Source organism: Medicago truncatula, chromosome 3 (genome assembly GCF_003473485.1).
Source record: "Medicago truncatula cultivar Jemalong A17 chromosome 3, MtrunA17r5.0-ANR, whole genome shotgun sequence".
NCBI classification, from domain to species: Eukaryota; Viridiplantae; Streptophyta; class Magnoliopsida; order Fabales; family Fabaceae; genus Medicago; species Medicago truncatula.
This window is the reverse complement of record NC_053044.1, coordinates 58,351,410-58,371,743: the sequence shown is the minus strand read 5'-3', so window position 1 is coordinate 58,371,743 and position 20,334 is coordinate 58,351,410. Positions and strand designations below refer to the sequence as shown.

At 34.0% G+C, this 20,334-nt stretch overlaps 3 protein-coding genes across 5 annotated transcripts; all 3 read right to left on the bottom strand.

Moving 5' to 3' along the window:
• Positions 1-5,536: 5,536 nt before the first annotated feature.
• LOC11418222 (codeine O-demethylase) lies at positions 5,537-7,942 on the bottom strand. The gene is made up of 4 exons (XM_003603952.4): positions 7,623-7,942; positions 7,157-7,404; positions 6,513-6,840; positions 5,537-5,964 (listed from the first exon to the last, which is right to left on the bottom strand). The coding sequence occupies exons 1-4, from the start codon at positions 7,872-7,874 to the stop codon at positions 5,728-5,730; spliced, it is 1,065 nt and encodes a 354-aa protein (XP_003604000.1). The 5' UTR covers positions 7,875-7,942; the 3' UTR covers positions 5,537-5,727.
• Positions 7,943-9,141: 1,199 nt separating this feature from the next.
• On the bottom strand, positions 9,142-13,392 carry LOC112420465 (zinc finger protein GIS2). Its single transcript, XM_024780019.2, has 4 exons — positions 13,235-13,392; positions 11,523-11,752; positions 11,144-11,236; positions 9,142-10,049 (listed from the first exon to the last, which is right to left on the bottom strand). Exons 2-4 carry the CDS (start codon positions 11,663-11,665, stop codon positions 9,476-9,478), a joined length of 810 nt encoding a protein of 269 aa, XP_024635787.1. The 5' UTR covers positions 11,666-11,752; positions 13,235-13,392; the 3' UTR covers positions 9,142-9,475.
• A 1,293-nt stretch (positions 13,393-14,685) lies between these two features.
• On the bottom strand, positions 14,686-19,121 carry LOC112420386 (zinc finger protein GIS2). 3 transcript variants are annotated; one of them, XM_024779431.2, is made up of 4 exons: positions 18,960-19,121; positions 17,345-17,579; positions 16,960-17,052; positions 14,686-15,526 (listed from the first exon to the last, which is right to left on the bottom strand). In XM_024779431.2, the coding sequence occupies exons 2-4, from the start codon at positions 17,494-17,496 to the stop codon at positions 14,968-14,970; spliced, it is 804 nt and encodes a 267-aa protein (XP_024635199.1). In that variant the 5' UTR covers positions 17,497-17,579; positions 18,960-19,121; the 3' UTR covers positions 14,686-14,967. The 3 variants fall into 3 exon arrangements, with proteins under 3 accessions (XP_024635199.1, XP_024635201.1, XP_024635200.1); XM_024779433.2 differs by having other exon boundaries at positions 18,847-19,087; XM_024779432.2 differs by lacking the exon at positions 18,960-19,121 and having other exon boundaries at positions 17,345-18,229.
• Positions 19,122-20,334: the final 1,213 nt, after the last annotated feature.

The following is a 20,334-nucleotide window of genomic DNA, read 5'->3' as shown; positions in this document are numbered from 1 at the left end:
ACCTGGTCAAATTACCAGATGGAAAGAGGGCATTGAAAAATAAATGGGTGTTTAAACTCAAGTCTGAAGAGAACAACCCAAATCCCAGATACAAGGCACGAATAGTCGTGAAGGGGTGCCATCAAAAGAAAGACGTTGATTTTGAAGAAATATTCTCACCGGTGGTGAAGATGACATCCATTAGAGCAATCCTTGGTCTAACTGCAAAACTAGACTTAGAAATAGAACAACTTGATGTTAAAACAACATTCTTGCACGGAGAGCTAGAGGAAGAAATCTACATGGAGCAACCTGAAGGTTTCATTGAACCAGGCAAAGAACACCTTGTGTGTCGCTTGAAGAAAAGTCTATATGGCTTAAAACAGGCTCCAAGACAATGGTACAAGAAGTTTGATCTCTTCATGACCCAACACTATTTCACAAAGATGTCAACAGATCATTGCGTGTTTGTGAAGAACTATGAAAATGGAGAATCCATCATACTCTTATTGTATGTTGATGATATGCTTATTGTTGGAAAAGATAAAGCAAAGATAGCTGCTCTCAAGAAAGCTTTGAGCAAATCTTTTGCTATGAAGGATTTGGGTGCAGTGAAGAAGATTCTTGGAATGAAGATCGTTAGAGATCGTTCTAAAAGAATGTTGTGGATGTCACAAGAAGATTATATCAAGAAAGTTCTTGAAAGGTTCAACATGCATAATGCAAAACCTGTGCATGTTCCACTACCTGGTCATTTGAAACTCAGTAAGACACAATGTCCTGAGAATGACCAAGAGAAAGAAGAAATGAGCAAGGTGCCCTATTCTTCAGCTGTGGGTAGCCTTATGTACGCAATGGTTTGCACAAGACCAGACATTGCTTATGCGGTAGGAGTTGTGAGTAGATTCCTGTCGAATCCAGGAAAAGAGCATTGGAATGCTGTGAAATGGATATTGAGGTATCTAAGAGGAACTGCCAAACAATGTTTGCGCTTTGGCAATGAAAATCAATTACTCATTGGGCATGTAGATGCAGATATGGCAGGAGATGTAGATTCCAGAAAATCTACTTCCGGATATTTGATCACTTTTGCAGGGGGAGCTGTTTCATGGCAATCACGATTACAAAAGTGCATTGCTTTGAGTACCACAGAAGCTGAATACATCGCAATCACTGAAGGTTGTAAGGAGATCCTGTGGATGAAGAAGTTCCTGCAAGAGTTAGGCCAAAGTCAAGAAAGTTATGTTCTCTATTGCGACAGTCAGAGCGCAATTCATCTCAGCAAGAACTCAACATACCACTCCAGATCAAAACACATTGATGTGAGGTATCACTGGATTCGTGATGTGTTGGAAAGTAAATTGTTGAAAGTAGAGAAAGTTCACACCAATGAGAACGGAGCAGATATGATGACAAAAGCTCTACCAAAAGAGAAGATAGAGTTTTGCAAACAAGCTGCTGGATTGGCAGCAACCCCAAATTAATCAAGGCACTCCCCTATGGCTGGAGGGGGAGAAATGTGGGGTCCAGCCATTGCCACATGTCCAACATACATTTGACAAGATGGAAGGTTGCATGTGATGATAAGTAGCAGGATGCATGGTGTACACATGGTGTAGTGTATGAGTAACACATGGTGTAATGCATGAGAGACACTTGGTGTGGTGCATGCATTGCAAGGGACACTTGGTGTTTTGCATGAAAGGCAAATGACAAGTGTCTTCATGCATGTAAGGCAACTTTGGCTTGCTCCTCCTATAAATAGGACCATGATCAAGCATTCACAACACACCATAAGAGAAGAACAACAAAGAGCAAGAGAGAAAGAGAACCTTGCTCAAGAGAAAAGTCATCCTCATAGAGAGTTTTCTTGTGAGAGAAATAGTGAGCCAATTTGTGAGAGTGTTCCTTACAAATTGAGAGATATATTGTAGTGAGATCCACCTAAGGGTGAAGTTGTTGTATTCCCATTATCATTATAGTGGAAGTTTTTAAGAGGCCCAAGGGTCCCGTGGTTTTTCCCTTTCTCATATTGAGAAGGTTTTCCACGCTAAAATTCTCTTTGTGTCATTACGCTTTTATTTCACGTTTCCGCTAGTGCCTATTTTGAGTTGACGGAGGAGGGAAATTATGCAGGCATTTCCCAACATGATTTGAGGTAATTATTCCTAGATTTAAATTTTATAAATCCTGGACCACTTATGACAGTTGTGAATCTCTAATTTCTGCTCATTGGTCTGTTTTGGCTGAGGGAACACCTATCACCTATGCATATTCTTCACTACAAATTAAAGACTCTGGAGCAGGGAAGTTGATCAGTTGGGTTCCAACAATGCTAGAAATCAGGAAGAGTTTGAATGCATGTCCAGATACATTCAGGCTCTTGGAAGGATAAAGCTAAATGTGTCAAGTTCATAGAAGGAGACAGGAATACAGGCCTACAATTCCTTAGGTCTGCCAAGTTAAGGGAAGCTCAAAATTATATCAGCCTGCTGAAAACCGATAATGACCATTCTCACTACTGCTACTGAGATTGAAGCACATGTTTTGACCTATTTCACCAACATCTACTACTTCCTTTTAGTGGATTTATGTTTGGCTTTTAATAGTACGTACTTTTCAATTTCATACAACTAAACTCTACATACTACTGCAATTATAAGTCACCTTTAAACTAATATTTTACAAATTAACATTTATTTTATTATATAAAGTGGTAGATACAGCTCAGGATTTCCACTACACATTTTATTTCATTTCCATTCTCTTTCAACTCACAAAATTTCCAAGAAGCATTGTACTTAATAAATGATTAAATTTTGGAAGCTTCAATTGCCCTTTTTCCTTGCTGGTAATATTGAAAATATATTTCAACATAACTTTTTATTGGTCTGTGTAACTTAGGCCTTGACTCGCTCACTAATTTGTCAACTGGTTTAATCTCTTTCTCTTAATCTGGGACACAGAACATAGCTATACTGTGAACCGTTCCACTTCCATTGCTATGTATCACATTCAAGTTCATCAGACTGTGTCAATCCTATCAGTTATATATTTCATGAACAGGTTCATGTCTATTTTCTTTCCATCCCAATGACTCACTTCAAAAATCTATTTTCTTCTTGTTAAGAAATACAACTAACAAATTTTAGGAAATGAAAATAGAACAAAACATGCTCAATATTTTGAAGGATTGAGCTACGAAATACAAGAAACAATTTGAGCTGTATATTTTCACACTAACACATGCGGTATCGATCTATCAAAGGTGGAAATTACAAATTTTTGTTTCTTTAAAATAGCACACGTTATGTTCTTGATATTCGTATGTCATTGCATTGCCTTTGTAATATATAGCATTTCTCAATTATAAAATATTTTCATAAAATAAATGGACCTTATATTCTAAAACAAGTCATGAAGTAAAAACAAAAGTTTAAACAACCAAAGATAAAGAACTGAGGTAGTTGTTATTATTATTAACCTCTATTTGATCACCAACATTAATCACTAGAGCATCAGGGACTATTGGAACTTTAAACCACTGATTATCTTGGAGACCTTCTATTATATAGTATCTCTAATAGAATAGTCCAATGCTATGAAAAATATTTTTTTTTTTAAGAAAAAATATTGTTCATATACAAATTAATAGATCAGAAATATATGTGCCACTGTTATGGTTTACAACTTCTTTCAGATATCTATGGAGTTCAGCCTAGAATCAACATGGGAAATTGGTTGTTCCTTGTCCAAGAATAATAACATTTGCGAAACTTTTTGGGAGAATTTATAGAAATAACTTATGACTTCTTTATAAACTCTCTAGAGTAACTTATGGAAACAACTTGTAGTTTATATGAAAATTGTTTGACTTTATTTTATCTTATATTATTGAAATAGCGTATAAGCACTTGAATGATAAGTGTTTGATACAAGCACTTAACTTAATTAAGGTGTTTATCGAAATAGTAGTGTGTTTCAAAATTATAAATAGCTCATGCTTACAGCCTTACGGTATGTGAATATCCAAGATAGCAAAATCTTTTGGTTGAGCTATTAGAGTATTAGTTACTTAATTCATGTCACGTAAAAGAGTACTACAAATTTCTCTGATCTTAATGGCGATAAATGTATACCTAACATCATCGGGTTTTTGAGGCCAAACTTTGAAATTTCTCTGATCTTCAGGCTGTACCTTAAGATAAACTGTCAGTCCAATCAAGCCGTTGATTTTCTGTAAATATTACATCATTTCCATATCCTTCGTGACCGTTTGGTTCCCTTGCATATTTTTGCTTTTCTTCCTTTGGAAGTTCAAAGAATTGCTATGAAACTTCCCTCACATTGTTAAGAGAGAATTGTTGTTCCCACATTTGATAAGGTTGAGAAATACTAATAAAATACGATTTGACCCCCTTCGGCGGTTAACTGTCGAGGAAACTTCAAACCTTAATTTTTTTTTTTTTTTTTACAAAAACCTTATATTGTCATTATTAATATTTATTGATTCTAATACTATTTAATTCATTGTGATTTTATGAGGAAACATAATCAACACTCTTTTAATATTTTGGATTACATTAAAGAATTAAACAAGAAAGTTATGCTTTTCTTTTTTAAAAAGAAGCAACAATAAAAACACTTTAATTGTGTAATGAAATCAAAATTTCACTCAGAAATAATACTCGATTTTATCAATCAAGGTTGTATATCTTATTTAAATCATTAATTAAAAAACAATTAAATCACATACAAATAAAAACATGAACCATATTTGACCCCGGACACCCCACTATTTCACCTTTAAGGTGTATTTCTCCAGCCGCTAGGCTACTTGACAAAAAATAATAATTTATTTTAATATTATTTACTAGGAAAATGTTCTTTACCACGAACAGTGTTATAAGCCCTTCTAGAGATTTTCCAAACCTTTAGGAATATTATGACGGTCCACTCTTGCCGAACCCATCGATTCTGCCATCTTTCTCTGTATGCTAAATGATGATGAACCAATAATAATTTATATATGTCAAAGTAAGTTGCGTTATTTGACCTTTCACGCAAAACTGTATAGCTAATGAAAAAGATAACTTTTCTCGGTGGTTTCATACGTAATTTTGTCTTGAAAGTCAAACATTTATCAAAATAATAAATATTAGTAAAAGTTATTCATTTTGATCTTTTGAACCTTCTTTTGATTCATAAAACAATGTCATAAGGATATTTATTAGGATAAGTTTCTTAGCATGTACTTATTATTAGGGTATGTTTGGTTTGCAAAATAGTACGTACTGGACATAACAGTATAAGATAGGACACCATAACATAAAGCAGAGCAACACAAAACAAATTTTTATGGTATTGAATAATTAGTTCTTTTCCCGTAAGGAATAACTTTGTTTATTTATTTTTAAGTTCTTTTCTCGTGATTTAGCTTCTTCAAAAAAAAAATTCTTTTCCCCGTGAGGAATAGCTTTGTTTGAATAATTAGTGACGAATGAAGTAACAATATTGAAACAAATCAAACTGTAAGGTATTTTGTTAAGTTGGGATCTTAATTATTATCATGTTCCTTTAAAGGATTTATGATTTTGGCTTTTAATTAAACTATTATACAAATAAACATTTATTTTATCTAAAGTATCAGCCACAGCTCAGAATTTTCACAATACACATTTTATTTCATTTTCATTCTCATTCTCTTCCATTTCACAAAGTTCCGAGAAGTCTTGTACATAACTATGATTAAATTTTGGAAGCTTCAATTGGCCTTTTTCCCTGCTGGTAATACTGAAAATATAAATCAACATAGTTTTTCACTGGTCTGTATAATATTGGCTTTGTCCCGTCCACTAATTTGTCGACTGGTTTAATCTCTTGTTCAGAATCTGGGATGCAGAACATTGCTACTGTGAGCCTTTCCTTTTCTTCATTTATCACTACTCTGTGTACTGGACTCTGGAAAATTCCATTGCTCATTATCTGTGTAACACATTTAAGTTCAACAGGTTGTGTCAATCCTATCAGTTATATATCATAGATATAAGCTTTAGTGTGGTACTAAATCTATAGACAAGTTTGCTATTTGTCATATTGTGTGTGGATGAATGAAATAGTAAGACCGTCATATCTGAGATGACAAACATTTAGTGTGTGTTTGGTTCAGCTTTGGATAGAATTGATTCTGATAGAATTGATTTTGATGTAGGTTTTACAGATATGAAATAGTTGATGTAGGTTTTTCATATCTGTAGGTGTTCAATATTTAGTTGATGTAAATTTGAATTAAAATATGCACACTGATTCTTCTACTTTTGCCTTGAACATATGCAAATACCACAAAAAAGTGAAAATAACAATCTCGTGAAAACTTAATCACATCATTGATTTCTACAACAATTTCTGACGTAAAAACATTAATCACAAGAGTATCAGGGATGAAGGAAATATCAGTTGAAGTGAAGATAAAAACAGAAAACGCGGAAGTAAAAACAAAAGATAAAGAACTTAGTTAGTAGTTAACTACCTACCTCTATTTGATCACCAACATTAATCACGAGAGCATCAGGGATAATTGGAACTTTAAACCACTGGTTATCTTTTAGGACTTGAAGGCCTTCTACCTCTTTATCTTGCAGCAAAAAAGTTATAGATGATCCATCAGCATGTGGCTTTACGCCTAGAACATGATCAGGCATAGGACATGGAGGGTAGTAATTGATTCTCATAAACATTGTATCTCTCTCTCCACATTCCTTTAGGAAGCAATCCTCTTCCAAGTTCAGTGATTTTGCTACGGCTCTTAAAATTATTTCATATAACTGCCTTAAACTTTGAGTATATTGTTCTATAGTATTCCTGCATTGAGAAATCCACTGACATGAAATATACTGCTCGTGTAATAGAGAAAATAACTGTGTCACGGTTATGGTTTACAATCTTTTTTCAAATATAGTGAAGACCAAGAAGAAAAAGTTGTACATTTGCAAGGATTAAAAACAAAGATATGTTTTACATAGACTAAAAATAAAAAAATAGTATATTTGTATGGACTAAAATGATATTTAAACCTAAATAGTTTCGGTGGACTTATTAAAGCAATAGTTAATTCATGTCAAGTAAAAGAATGTCCGTTCAATGTCATTGAGAACTTAGTGGCAATAAGAATTTATACCTGAAATCATTGGGTTTTTGGGGAAAAAGTTTGAAATTCCTCTGATGTTCCGGATGTACCTTAAGATATACTCTGTCAGTCCAATCAAGCTTTTGGTTTTCTGATAATATTACATCATTTCCATATCCTTCAATACCGTTTGGCTCCCTAGCATATTTTTGCTTTTCTTCCTTTGAAAGTTCAAAGAATTGCTTTGAAATTTCCCTCACTTTGTTAAGAGTCAAGCTTGTCATGCCATGGTTTATTGCCTGAATCACACAAAATAATTAGGAACTCAGCCACCAATATGTACATTTCTACTTCGTGATTTGAATCATGGTAGAACTACTTGAGTATCCAAAGAACAGATTATACCGTTTTCTCTAATTTGAATCAATAAATCATAACAGGACAGGTAAAATATATTTCTACTTCTAAGTTAAATAGAAAATATTAGCAGTTGGTATTAAAATATAGAAAAGTTGACCTGAAACAATCCCCAAGAAGAGAGTGCAGAGTGAAGTTTATGAAGCTCTTGTTGTGATGTAGATGGAGAAATGAGTTTGCCAATGTCAACAACTGGAATATGAAGATCTGATTGTGAAGGAAGAAGAGCATCACGAAATCCAACACCACCTTCCTTGTAGATATAATTATTTGATGGTAGATTTTCAGAATCCAACGACAGTTCTTGAACTGATTTACAACCGATTATATCAACCTCTGCCGAACCCATCATCTTTCTAAAACTGATGATGAGGTCAAAGTGTCTTTACCACATACTGTATATATATTTTTCTTTTCAAAATAGGCGGCTGTCATTTTTCCAAGAAACAGTAATTTTATTTTTTTTTGGTTTATTGATTACTAGCTTATTTCGTCTACAAGATACAATGCATTTTTTATACACTATGAAGCATGACGTCGACATCACTAATAATTTAAGAAAATAAGAGAGAGATGTGATTATGAAGTATCTAAGCATTGAACCTCAAAATTTTAGATGGGAGTTTTTCACTTAACTAGAGTAGTAACAACTAGAGAAAGAGATGTGATGAAAGAATGTCGACACTATCGCGCTCATTTGTTTTATATCATTAGAAAAATGTCACCACAAAAGCAACCAACTCTTCTTCTCCTACTTCTATGTCACCACTATCCAACTTTGGTTTTTATTTTTCAAGGTTCGTTCCCCATTTCATTCTTTTTCACTTTGTTTCATTGAACCGCTTCCAATGCATACAATCCACAGTCATTTTTTTGTTTCTTTTATTTATTATTCTCAGGATCTCTGCTCACTCCTCCAGCACCTCGTTGGAAAAACTCTCCTCTTCTATGGTAATTCTCAGAACCAAATTCTCATCCACTGCATTAATTTGTGTTGTTTTCTTTTATCTCTATTTTGTGAGCCTAAGATCCTTACAATATTTTTGTAGAAAGGTTATCACAGTGATCTTAGTTAGAACCTTTAACTTACTCAACTACTTCGGATTTAGTCAACAAGGTAGTACTGTTGATTCAAAATGTAATTGATCAGATAGTATCATAATTTTTTAAGGAAAAAGCAATGTAAACCAAACAGAACCTCGATCTATTAAAATTTATAATTCTTACATCAATGATTTTGTAAACCGAACCACAAATGCACCTATTTTTTACATATAAAATTTATATAACACAAGCCATATATATTGGCCACCATAAAAATCCAAAGGAATTCGCTAGTGTAAGTGGTGGCAAGTGACTTGGCCACATATCCGATTTTAGCATCTTAATTTTCTTAAAAAGTTACCGAGCTCATGCAAGAAAGTCAACAAATTTGTTGAACCGGTCACTAAATCATGGGGTAGAACCACAGGTAGATGACGTCATGTCATGTTCAATTGCACAAGCAATCTAGATATATGACCATACCGACAAGGGTTCGGTTCCCAAATCAACCATTTTGATTGGCCGGTCTGATCCGTTTTTTAAACATCGTATCAGATTGAAAAATGAGGCAAAAATTGAGAGAATTCATTTTCCATATAAGCTTACCAACATTATGTCAAATCCATCCCCAATCATTAAAAAAAGATGTCCTGTATCTAGAAATTAAAAAGCTTATAAGGTAGCAGAATGCATAGTAATACTACGCCTCTTACAAGTTCAAAAAGTGTAAAGCAATAAAAAAGCTTATGGCCAATACATTGGCATCATGATCCTTGACTCCTTGTCATGACTTTACCAGGTTCAAAGAGCAATAAAGCAAACACATACATTACCAAGATTCAAAATCAGTCCTCAACAAGATAACCATAAAAAACCACCATATAACCGTAACCCACAACTTGTCAACCATTAGTATCTCCTACTAGGGTAGCGATCCACAAAACGACCTGAAGGGCACTCATATGCCAAGTGACCACGACCTCCACAATTATGACAAATCATCAAGGGCCCCATGCAGTCCCGACTCATGTGACCAAATTGCTGGCAGTTCCTGCACACGACATCACGGTAACCACCACCACCACCAGCAGCAACACCACCACCAGCACCACGGAAGCTGCCTCTGCCTCTGTGGTCTCCAATAACGTCGGATTTTGGACATTGTCTAGCCAAGTGTCCAGAAACATTGCACACATTGCAAATTGGGTCATTTGGACAATCACGTGCCAAGTGCCCTGTTTTCCTACAATTATTGCAAGCCTTCTCGTTGGTACATTCAGCAGCAATGTGGCCCTGCTTATAGCAATTATGGCACAACCTTAGGTCCCCTGGAGGCAGTGATGGAGCTGAGCACTCCCTAGCACGGTGGCCAGTTTTACCACAGGTGTGGCAAATGCCCTCATTTGGACAATTGCTGGCCATGTGGCCAGATTCTTTGCAATTCCAGCACACGGATTTTGTGGAGCATTCAGAAGCAATGTGCCTGATTAAACATAAAAGGAAAAAAAAAACAATCACAAAAACTAGCCAATCGAGCCACGACACTTGTCAGCAAATATTAGATAGTTAACAATTTGACATAGCAGACTTCAAATTTGGAAGTAGTAAAAGTCAAATAACCTATATTTCAAACTTAAATTAATCCTAGAGCCAGAAAAAGCAAAGACTCTCAACAGTAGAATGATCATATAAGAGAAAATGACAACATAAAGTGGCTTAGACATGACAAAATCAGTCACTTAAAGCAGTTTCTGTTACATTTTAGTCAAACGAGGAGTTAATATTTGCCATCAGAATCAATAGGAAAACGGCCTTCGTCCATAAAATCAAAAAGAAAATGGCACTGATATATTCCCAGCATCAGTTCAGAATTCAGATATAGATGTAACAACCAAAAGCAGACAGCTGCAAATGAAGATTGTAAAGGTGCAATTATTTATTGAAGTGAATCGAGGCAAATCATGTGATTTGTTTTTTTTTCAATCTTTTCAGACAACTCAGCTGATGTCTCTTGAAGGTCTGCAACCTTCAATGACATGTTTATAAAGCAATTATTCAACAACGACATAAAATGAAAATAAAACCATAATCTAGGAACAAAAACAAAACCATATTATTTGAGAAAGGAAAAATAAATAAAAATGAGCAAAAGGTGAATATAATATGTGAATTCCTAAAATCAACCACCGTCCAATTAAGAAGCAAGAAACCTAAGCACCAACAGTACAAGGTAACACAAATGAATTGGCAGTACATCCTAAGGTGACATCATGGACATGCAAGCAAGGTTCGTCCAAGAGAAAAATTCTTCAGAAGAAATGTAAGGTATGTCCATGCTGACTGGTACCAAAATCTAAGAAAATCTATGAAAGAAAATGTAGCTAAAGTTCACAAGGGAATGGCCACGATGAATCTGTTGAAAACTTCCAATATCAACTTTAATTATGCAAGGACCAAATTAAAGAGTTGGCACAAAGACCAACTTCCGTCCCTCGCCCCGATAAATAATTTACTTAAGCAAGCAAAACATCAGAGAATAACATGCTCAGTTAAAAAAACAGAGACTGAATTCCATACCCTGGAAGACCACAATTGTGGCAAACCGCAACATTAGGGCATTCTCTAGCATAATGACCAGGTCTCTTGCAGTTCTTGCACAAATTGTCTCGGCTGACAAAAAAAACAAATTATGGTTACCGCTGTGAGAAATGCACACATATTCAAAATGTCAAATGGCTCGATAAAAAGAACTTATCAGAGCAGCAGGCAGAGTATGAAGATATCATGTCATAAAAAGAGTAAATGAATGGGCTAAAGGATTTACAAACAGCACTATAAACATTTAATGCCACTTCTAGCACAGCACTGTTTCATTCTTCTCCAGCCATCCTAATTCCTAACCAGTACATTTGAGTAGGTAAAGAGAATGGCAAATAAATAGTTCGGAAAAAAAAACCTGAAACCCCGACTTGAATCTCTCCTGTAAGGAGCATCACGATAGGAATGTCGATCAGAGCGAATCTTACGGATTCCTGGGCTACGACTTCTGCTCCTGCTCCTGCTCCTGCTTCGGCTACGGCTGCGGCTGTCTGAACTCATTTTCAAATTTTTTTCTTTCTTAACTTCTTTCACCAGTGATCAGCAAACACCTCCACCACAACATACACAATCAGCCACTGCCTCCTCCTGTCCACATCACAACCACATCCAAGATCATCCTTAAACCAATCCAAACCCCCACCTCCCCTTCAAAATATAAAAACCAAAATTCCAACAGTATAGAACATGAAATTTCAACATGCAACCCATCTCGCATCAATCATGTTACCGTTCTCAGGACCCAAAACTTGATAGCAAGTCTCCATGTCACATTCTTCATAACATTCATCTATTTTTCAAAAACTAATAATGTTCCCAATATAACATGAACTCTAGGTATGAAAAAACATTGGAAAGAATATCACTCCACCTTTTGATCAATTAAGCTAACCAGGAGGACTGTATGCTATGCATAAGGTAAAATACAGATTCACTCCCGTAGAAATTGATTTGAAGACATAACTTTCAGAAATACATTTTTCTTTAGTGTAAGAAAAACTGAGAAATAAATGCCAATATCTTTTTTGCATCTTAGACTGTTCAAAACTATCCTAGATGATCTGATTTGTTTCCTAGATTAGTTAGGATCTTTGTAATCATTAGGCATATCATAACATGTAAACAGGAAGAAAAAAAGTCAGATTTATTGTATTAACCCTATATAAATTAAACTCAGTTGTGTAGTCAAGTCATACCGTTTAAGCATCTATTGTCTGTAATCTGTATTTTCTCAATATTGCATTTAAGAAATATCCTCCTCCTTGAACTATGTTAGACTATTCGGTTACCAAGCTCTCAAATGTGTGACTTGATGGTTCTTTCTTCTTTGAATTTTGAGTTGTTGTTCGAAAGCTAGGCCCTTCAAACATTTTTTTCCTAGTTTTGGATCACATGGAAAACAAAGTTTGTATTGCCGGTCATAGCAAGAACCATCATCTGGTTAAGCAGTATTGTCTCCGTCTCGTGTGTTGTATGATGAAACCTTGACATCAGATATGCTTTTACATGCTCCCAAGCACTGTCAATGTTCATCATTCTACTCACTTCTCATCTATTTGTCAAACACCCAGTACAATTGCGCCCTGACCTTTGTCAATTATCATCTTCCTTGACCACGGCAACGAGGTTGTTAGGATCTATTGGGTTAAGTTTTGCGTTGTTCTAAGCTCAAATATGATACTATTCGGCGTTATTTAATTGTTTTTTCCTCTTTGGTGTCTATCGTGCAATTAATTTATAGCTAATGGATCATATTAGTGGCTTCTATTGTCGAAAACCATAACTGCATAGCTAAAAATCCGTCATGTAGCAACCTTAATATACCTAGAATTGATGTCAGATTTTGAATCGGAACACTGTGAAGACCCAAGCACAGAGACAATTCAAACGTGTAGGTAAAATGAAACCCTAGAATTAGAAAAATGAAGGCGAACTTATACAAATCCGAACCTCAATAAACATAACCCTAACTGTAATTAACATTGATCCAAATAGAGAGTCGCATGAGAATGAAAAGAAGAGGAAGAAAAAAAAAACGATTAATTAAAGAAACGGGTTAGATGAAAGAACCTTATTTCGCCTTCCACAGCTTCGTCGGAGTTGAAATGAACGGAAACAAGGCAAATAGATCTAATCTAACGTGTTATCTAGAGGACTACCAAGCGATTTCTCTCACACTACTCATCGCTCCGTCTCGACAAGAGAAAGTTTTTTATTTAATAAATAAATGATGTATTTATAGATGGAATACATTATTTAGTAAAAGGTCTTTGTTAACGAGTGTTTGCCGATCACTTTTTAAATATTCAAAAATAGAATAAATTATTTTATAGAAAAAATCAAATATTTTGATTTTTGATGCATAAATTACATATATTTTCATGAAAAGTTGTCATTTATAGGTCGTAAAAAATATCTTGAAGACACTCGTTGACATTTTCCTTTATTAAATGCATTTAAAATATAAAATTTATTTTATAATAGAGATGGAAGTATTTTTCTTTTTCTAAAAAATTTAAAAATTGAGGTAATGTGTTTGTTTGAGTAGATTTGTTTGTTTTTGAAATGTGGAAAATGTAAGCATGAAGACTAATATAATACAAAATTCTTGAAACTTGTATAATCGAACTTTTAAAATTGTAAACAATATTATTTTTATAGAAAAATTTATACTTTTATTTTTCTTAATTAATGGGGCACTAATTACTAATTAGCATGATGCTTAAAATATTTGAGGAGAATTAAGAGAGAAAAATAAAGTGACGTGGAAAGAGAAATTAGTTATTTTCTATTGGTCTATTGCTTGCTATGTGGTGGAAAGAGAATTAAGAGATCCTCATATTTTTTTTAAGGGTAAATATGGGTCAAGTGGAATTGAACCAAGTTTGAACTTTTTGTGTTTGAGTTTGCCTCACTAGTTATGAACAATTTGGTTCATTTATCTGGATTACATAATTCATAAATTAAAAACTTTTAATTATTAAGTTGAGTTTCTAAAAATATTTGGGTTGAGTCGATTGTATATATTAAAGTTTGAAAGTGAAGGAGTATTTGTCTATATTTTCAAATCAAATTAAATTCATTTTGATTTATAAGCAAGTTCAACACATCAATTATTGAGTCAAATTTCAAAAAATATTCGAGTTAACTCAATTGATTTTTTTTTGAGGTAAAAAAAAAAAATCAATTGTATTATGACATTTTATCTGCACACTTAAGTTTGGATTATTTTAATTTTATCAAAGATAATTTAAAAAAAAAAAACGTTAAGTTTTATGACATTTTAAATTTTAAAAATTGTAATAAACGTGGTTATAAAAAAAAATTACATCTGTCAAAACGAAACTATTATTTCATAAAACTTCCGTCAACATTTCCTTCAAAAAATATAAAAATTAAACTTCCGTCAACATGATACAAGACATGCTCAATCATGGTTTGGATATCTCATCACACACCAAATATAGGCCTAATTCATTAGTTTTTTTTTTTTTTTTAACGGCAGGATGAATAGTATAGTATTAGATAGAATGAGTGAAGTACAAAGATTACACGATATTATGTCAACTACAGCCTTAATAATTAGGTAGCAAAATGCATACAATACAATAATATAACACGCCTCTTGCAGGTAGCGAACACTTTATTCCTAAAACAAGAAAAATCATCAATGCGGCCAATAGACACGTCTCTATACCAAAGTACAAAAAAAAATTAAGCCAAAACGCACACATTATCAAGACTCGTCAATCTATCCTTGGAGAAACTTATAGAATACAACCATAACCAGAATTCGCATTCCATCAGTATCTCCTACTAGGGTAGCGATCCACAAAACGACCTGAAGGGCATTCATATGCCTGGTGACCACGGCCTCCACAGTTTTGGCAAATCATTAACGGGCCACCCATGCAATCACGGCTCATATGACCAAATTGCTGACAGCTCCTGCACACAACATCTCGAAAACCACCATCTCGGTAACCACCACGAAGGCTGCCTCCACCACCGCGGTCTCCAATAACGTTGGATTTTGGACACTGCCTAGCCACATGTCCAGAAATATTGCACAAGTTGCAAATGGGATCATTTGGACAATCACGAGCCAAGTGCCCTGTTTTCCTACAGTTATTGCAAGCCTTCTCATTGGTACATTCAACAGCAATATGGCCCTGCTTATAACAGTTGTTGCACAATCTTAAGTCCCCTGGAGGCTTTTGAGGAACTGTGCACTCCCTAGCACGGTGTCCAGCTTTACCACAGGTGTGGCAAATGCCCTCGTTTGGACAACTGCTCGCCATGTGGCCAGGTTCTTTACAATTCCAGCACAGCGATTTTGTGGAGCATTCTGAAGCAATGTGCCTGATTAATCATAAAAACCAGCCAATCAAGCCATAACACTTGTAAGCAAATTTCAGATAGCTAACAATTTGAGAGAGCTGACTTCTGATTGCAAACAAATAGTAAGCCATAATTCTATTTTTTTTTTTATTTGTACTTAAAATTTGGAAATTGTAAAAGTCAAAAACCTATATTTCAAATTTTAATTTATCAAAGAGCTAACAAAATGAAGAAAAATGTGTCAACAATAGAATGATCATGAAAGAGAAAATGCCACCAAAAAGAAAATGTGAAATATGTTTTTAATCCCTGTAAAATTTACATATATGCTTTTCGTCCCCTGTACAAATTACATATGCTTTATGTCTCTACAAATTGCAAAACTGCAAACTTTTAGTCCCTCTTAAGTCTTGAGGAACTAAACATGCAATTTTATAATTTGTAAGGACTGGAAAATGTGTACAGGGACTAAAAATAAAATTTGAGGTAATTATAGGGACTAAAAATATATTTAATCGAAAAGATAATGAAAAAATTGAGTAGTTTAGACAAATCCACATTGGTTACATAAAGTAGTTGTCGTTACATTCCTGTAAAAGGTGGAAACTAACAGTCTGCCATCAGAATCAACAAAGAAAGCAGCCTCCATCCACAAAATTGAAAAGTACATGCCACTAATAGTAATTGCAGCATCAGTTCGCATAGAAGTAACACCAAATAGTCCACAGTTATTCAACATGATTGTAGAGGTGCAATTAAATATTTCTTTTGGGTGTAAACCAATAGGTCTCCTACTATTGGAAGGATTCTTGTTTAAGGATTTTTCTTTTCTTTTGAAAGAGGAAGGATTCTTGTTTAAGGAATCGTTGGGCACTATATCATATGTGAGCACCTCATACTAATTGTTTTCTCAATTTTTTCAGGAAAAATAACATTTGAAACTTGAAAGTCTGACAATATACTTTATAGCAATTCTTCAACACTAGCCTCTTGCCATCCAATAAAAGAAAAAGAAGAGTACAAGAAGAAGGACAAACTATAATCTAAGAACAAAAGCAATATTATTTGAGCACGAAAAGAAAGAAAGAAAAAAAACCATAGAATTGGTAGAAGATCTCAATTGGTAGAAGTCCATACATGAAAGCGTGATTCCCAGAGAGGAAAATACTTCAGAAGAAATGTAATTAATGTATGTACAAGATAACTGATATCCAAATCTAAGAAAGAAAATGTAACTGAAATTAAAATTGGAACGGATAAAATAAATCTATAAATAACTTCAAGCTGTAATTATGAAAGGACCAAACTTCGCAAAAAGGCAAAATTCCACCCTCCTCCAATCATTTCCTACATCATGTTTCACCACATGAAACCAAACTATTGTAGTTCAGAGCAAGCAAACCATCGAATAATTAAATGCACAACTCAAAAGAAACAGAAAATGAATACCATACCCAGGGAGGCTACAATTGTGGCAAACTGCAACGTTTGGGCATTCTCTAACATAATGACCAGGCCTCTTGCAATTCTTGCATAAATTGTCTTGGCTGACAAAATAAAAACAAATTATTGTTACTGCCGTGAGAAACGCGCACAAATTCATAATGCAAAATGGCTGAGTGCAGTGTAACCCCATTTTGGTAATTATGTAGCTAATAAACCAAAATTGATCACAATTCACAGCAGCTTGAAGGGTAAAACGATATCATAAGAAGTATATGAATGGGCTTAAGGCTTTACAAACAGCATAATAAAGATTTACAGCCTCCATTAACAGACAGTCAACGGTTACAATCTTCTCCAGCTGCAGAAAAGAAAACAGAAAATAAAAATAAAAACCTGAAACCCCGACGTGAATCTCTCCTGTAAGGTGCTTCGCGATGGGAAAATCGCTCAGAGCGAATCCTACGGTCCACTGGGCTCCTGCTCCTACTTCTGTCCATTGGGCTCCTGCTCCGGCTCCTACTTCGGCTGCGGCTGACTGAACTCATTTTCAAAATTTTCCCAACTTCTACCACAACTGATCAGCAAAACCACCTCCACCAAATCAAACACCACTAGCCACTGCCTCCTCCTGTCCACATTACACAACCACATCCAATATCATCCTATAAGCCAAAAGCCAATCCAAACTCCCTACCTCCCCTTCAAAATATAAAAACCAAAATTCCAACTGCATAGAACATGAAATTTCAACAAGAACCCATCTCACAACAATTATATCACTGAGTACTGGCTGTACTCAGCACCCATCTCGGTCACATTCTTCACAACAATCATGCACTTCTCAAAAATGAAATAATCCCAACATATGATCCACTCTAGCTTTGAGAAAGAAAAAAAGAAAAAATATCACTCCACCCTTTAAACAATTAAGCCAACCAGGTAGACTGGATGCATAAGGTGAAATAATGGTTCACATTGAGAGTAATCTGGAGGCATAGCTTTGGGGAATTATATTTTTCAAGGGGGTTGAAAGTTTAAATAAAGAAAATGACCACCGGAAAAGATAGGAGATACACATGGGGTGAATGGGTGATTGCAGCTACATCTTGCCATGGGAAATGAGAGATGCAGACTTCTGATCATAAATGCCTCTTGAACAGACTTCTGATCGTAATTGAGGACTTTATTGAGCTTACATAACTATCACAGTGTTCGACATTAAAATACTAACATAGCTATTTGCACAGACTGAACTTTCTTAATTGGAGAAAATAATTTACTTACATCTATTCCACACAAAAGTCATTCTTCTTTCTCTTAATTTTAACTGAAATATGCTGCTGTATGCTGAATAGCTATGTTTTAAGTAAAAATAAGGTTAGCTGGAAAGAAAAATTAAGAGCATACATTATAGTAGTATGGTCCTTGACCAAAATTTGGAATTGTTTTCACAAATAGAAAAAAGAAAAAGAAAAAAAGAGATGAGAAAATTTAATAGCACAAAATTGATGTTTCATAAGAGCATTCAAATGGCAATACAAATTAAAATTGATGTGTTTAAAGTGAATAATGCACAAATTCTACAGTATAGGGTCAGGATTTTAGAAGAGTACAATACGAATCCACTAAGATTTTAAAAGAGACGTGCACGATAAAAACCCAGCTCTAATGCAATTAACAGGATACATCGAAATTAACTGTCCTTGAATAATTATGGTTTGATCTGGTTTGGTATAAAGACTATATTCTCAGCTTCGAAGAATAGCTCCTAATTATAAGTTATAGCTATAATTTATTCACAGCAAAAACATTAATTTTCTATATAGCAGTGACCAATGAATCCGGCATAAAACATACACAAATAAGAAACAAGAATTTGAATCGAAACTACCTACCAAGCACATCGACATTGTAGAAATCATCATCAAAACCAAACCCTAGCTAATAAGAAATTCGATCGGAGTGAGACAAACAAACATCGATGAAAAAATAAGAAGGAAGAGAGAACCTTATTGCAGAAGCAGCTACCAACGGAGTTCAATTAAATTGAAACAAACCAAGATATAATTAACGTGCGATTTGGTTCGGACCAGAAGGCAGTAGTACGCGATTTATCTCCGTTTTTTTATGGATCATGTTATCGGTTTTTTTTTTACTAAATAAAAAATTCAATGCTAGTTTTGCACCGTCTGTTAAATAAAAATCATTAACGGATTTTTTTCGGTAGATAGACGAAATGACAAAGCTATTATAAACTCACATACATATCTGAAGGTACCAGGTTCGAACCTTTGTCATGGCACCCGACCTAACAATTTTAGAATTTTGTCAGTTGAGTTAAGACTTCTGGATATCATTAACGGATTTTGTTGGGTCAAAAAACATTTTAAATAATATCAAATGAGTTAGTTAAATAAATGGTCTCTGCGTCCTTAAAAAAAAAAAAAAAGTTCTCTACGAATGTTTTTAATTTTGTTTTTAATTCATACAGAATAAAATCATACTTTTTAGTGTTTGTGACATTTTCCTTTGACATTTCAAGAATAAAAAATGTTGATTGAAATTTTTTACTAGAACTAATAATGTTGATGAAAAAATTTACAAACTAAAAATATTGATGGGAAATTTTCAAGGATTAAAAAAGTGCAATTTTATTTTTTATAAATAAAAAATGAAATTCTGAATATTTTTACTAATCTTTTACTTAATTAAATCCTATTTAAATTTACCACGTTTTAAAGGTGCATTAGCTAGGCTCAGATTCTAAACTTCTCAATTCAATCTTTTACTACTAAACCAAACATTTTTATATTTTACTTGAAATTTTTTTAGATGAAGAGGTCACTGAAGCCAGGGCAGACATTAAGGCTTAAATAACATTTACAAAGATGTTTTAATGGTTGAAGTCATTAGCATAAACATTTCAAAGATCTTTTATCTTACTTCAAGCATAAATTTATTTTAAAATAATTTTCTCATTAAAGAGAAGCTCAAAAAAATTAACGTTTTAAATCTTCATTGTCATTAATCTTCATCTTTTTTTCATCTTCAATCTTCATCATATCTTCTTCTCAAACCTATCTATCTATCTATCTATCTATCTATCTATATATACATGTATTCTAAGCTACACTTTACTTACATGTCACCACACCAATGCCCCCCTTTCTAACTAATTTTCTAAGCATTTTCACCAAGTGGCTTTCTCTTTTTCTTCATTTTTTACATCTTTATTATGTAACTTCCTATTAATTCATTTGTGTGACTCCTTCCACTACTCATTTTTTATTTATAACCTACAAATTGAATAAATTATTATGTAACTACCAATTAATTTGTGTAACTCATTCCTACAAATTAAACAAATTTAGTGCATAATTTTT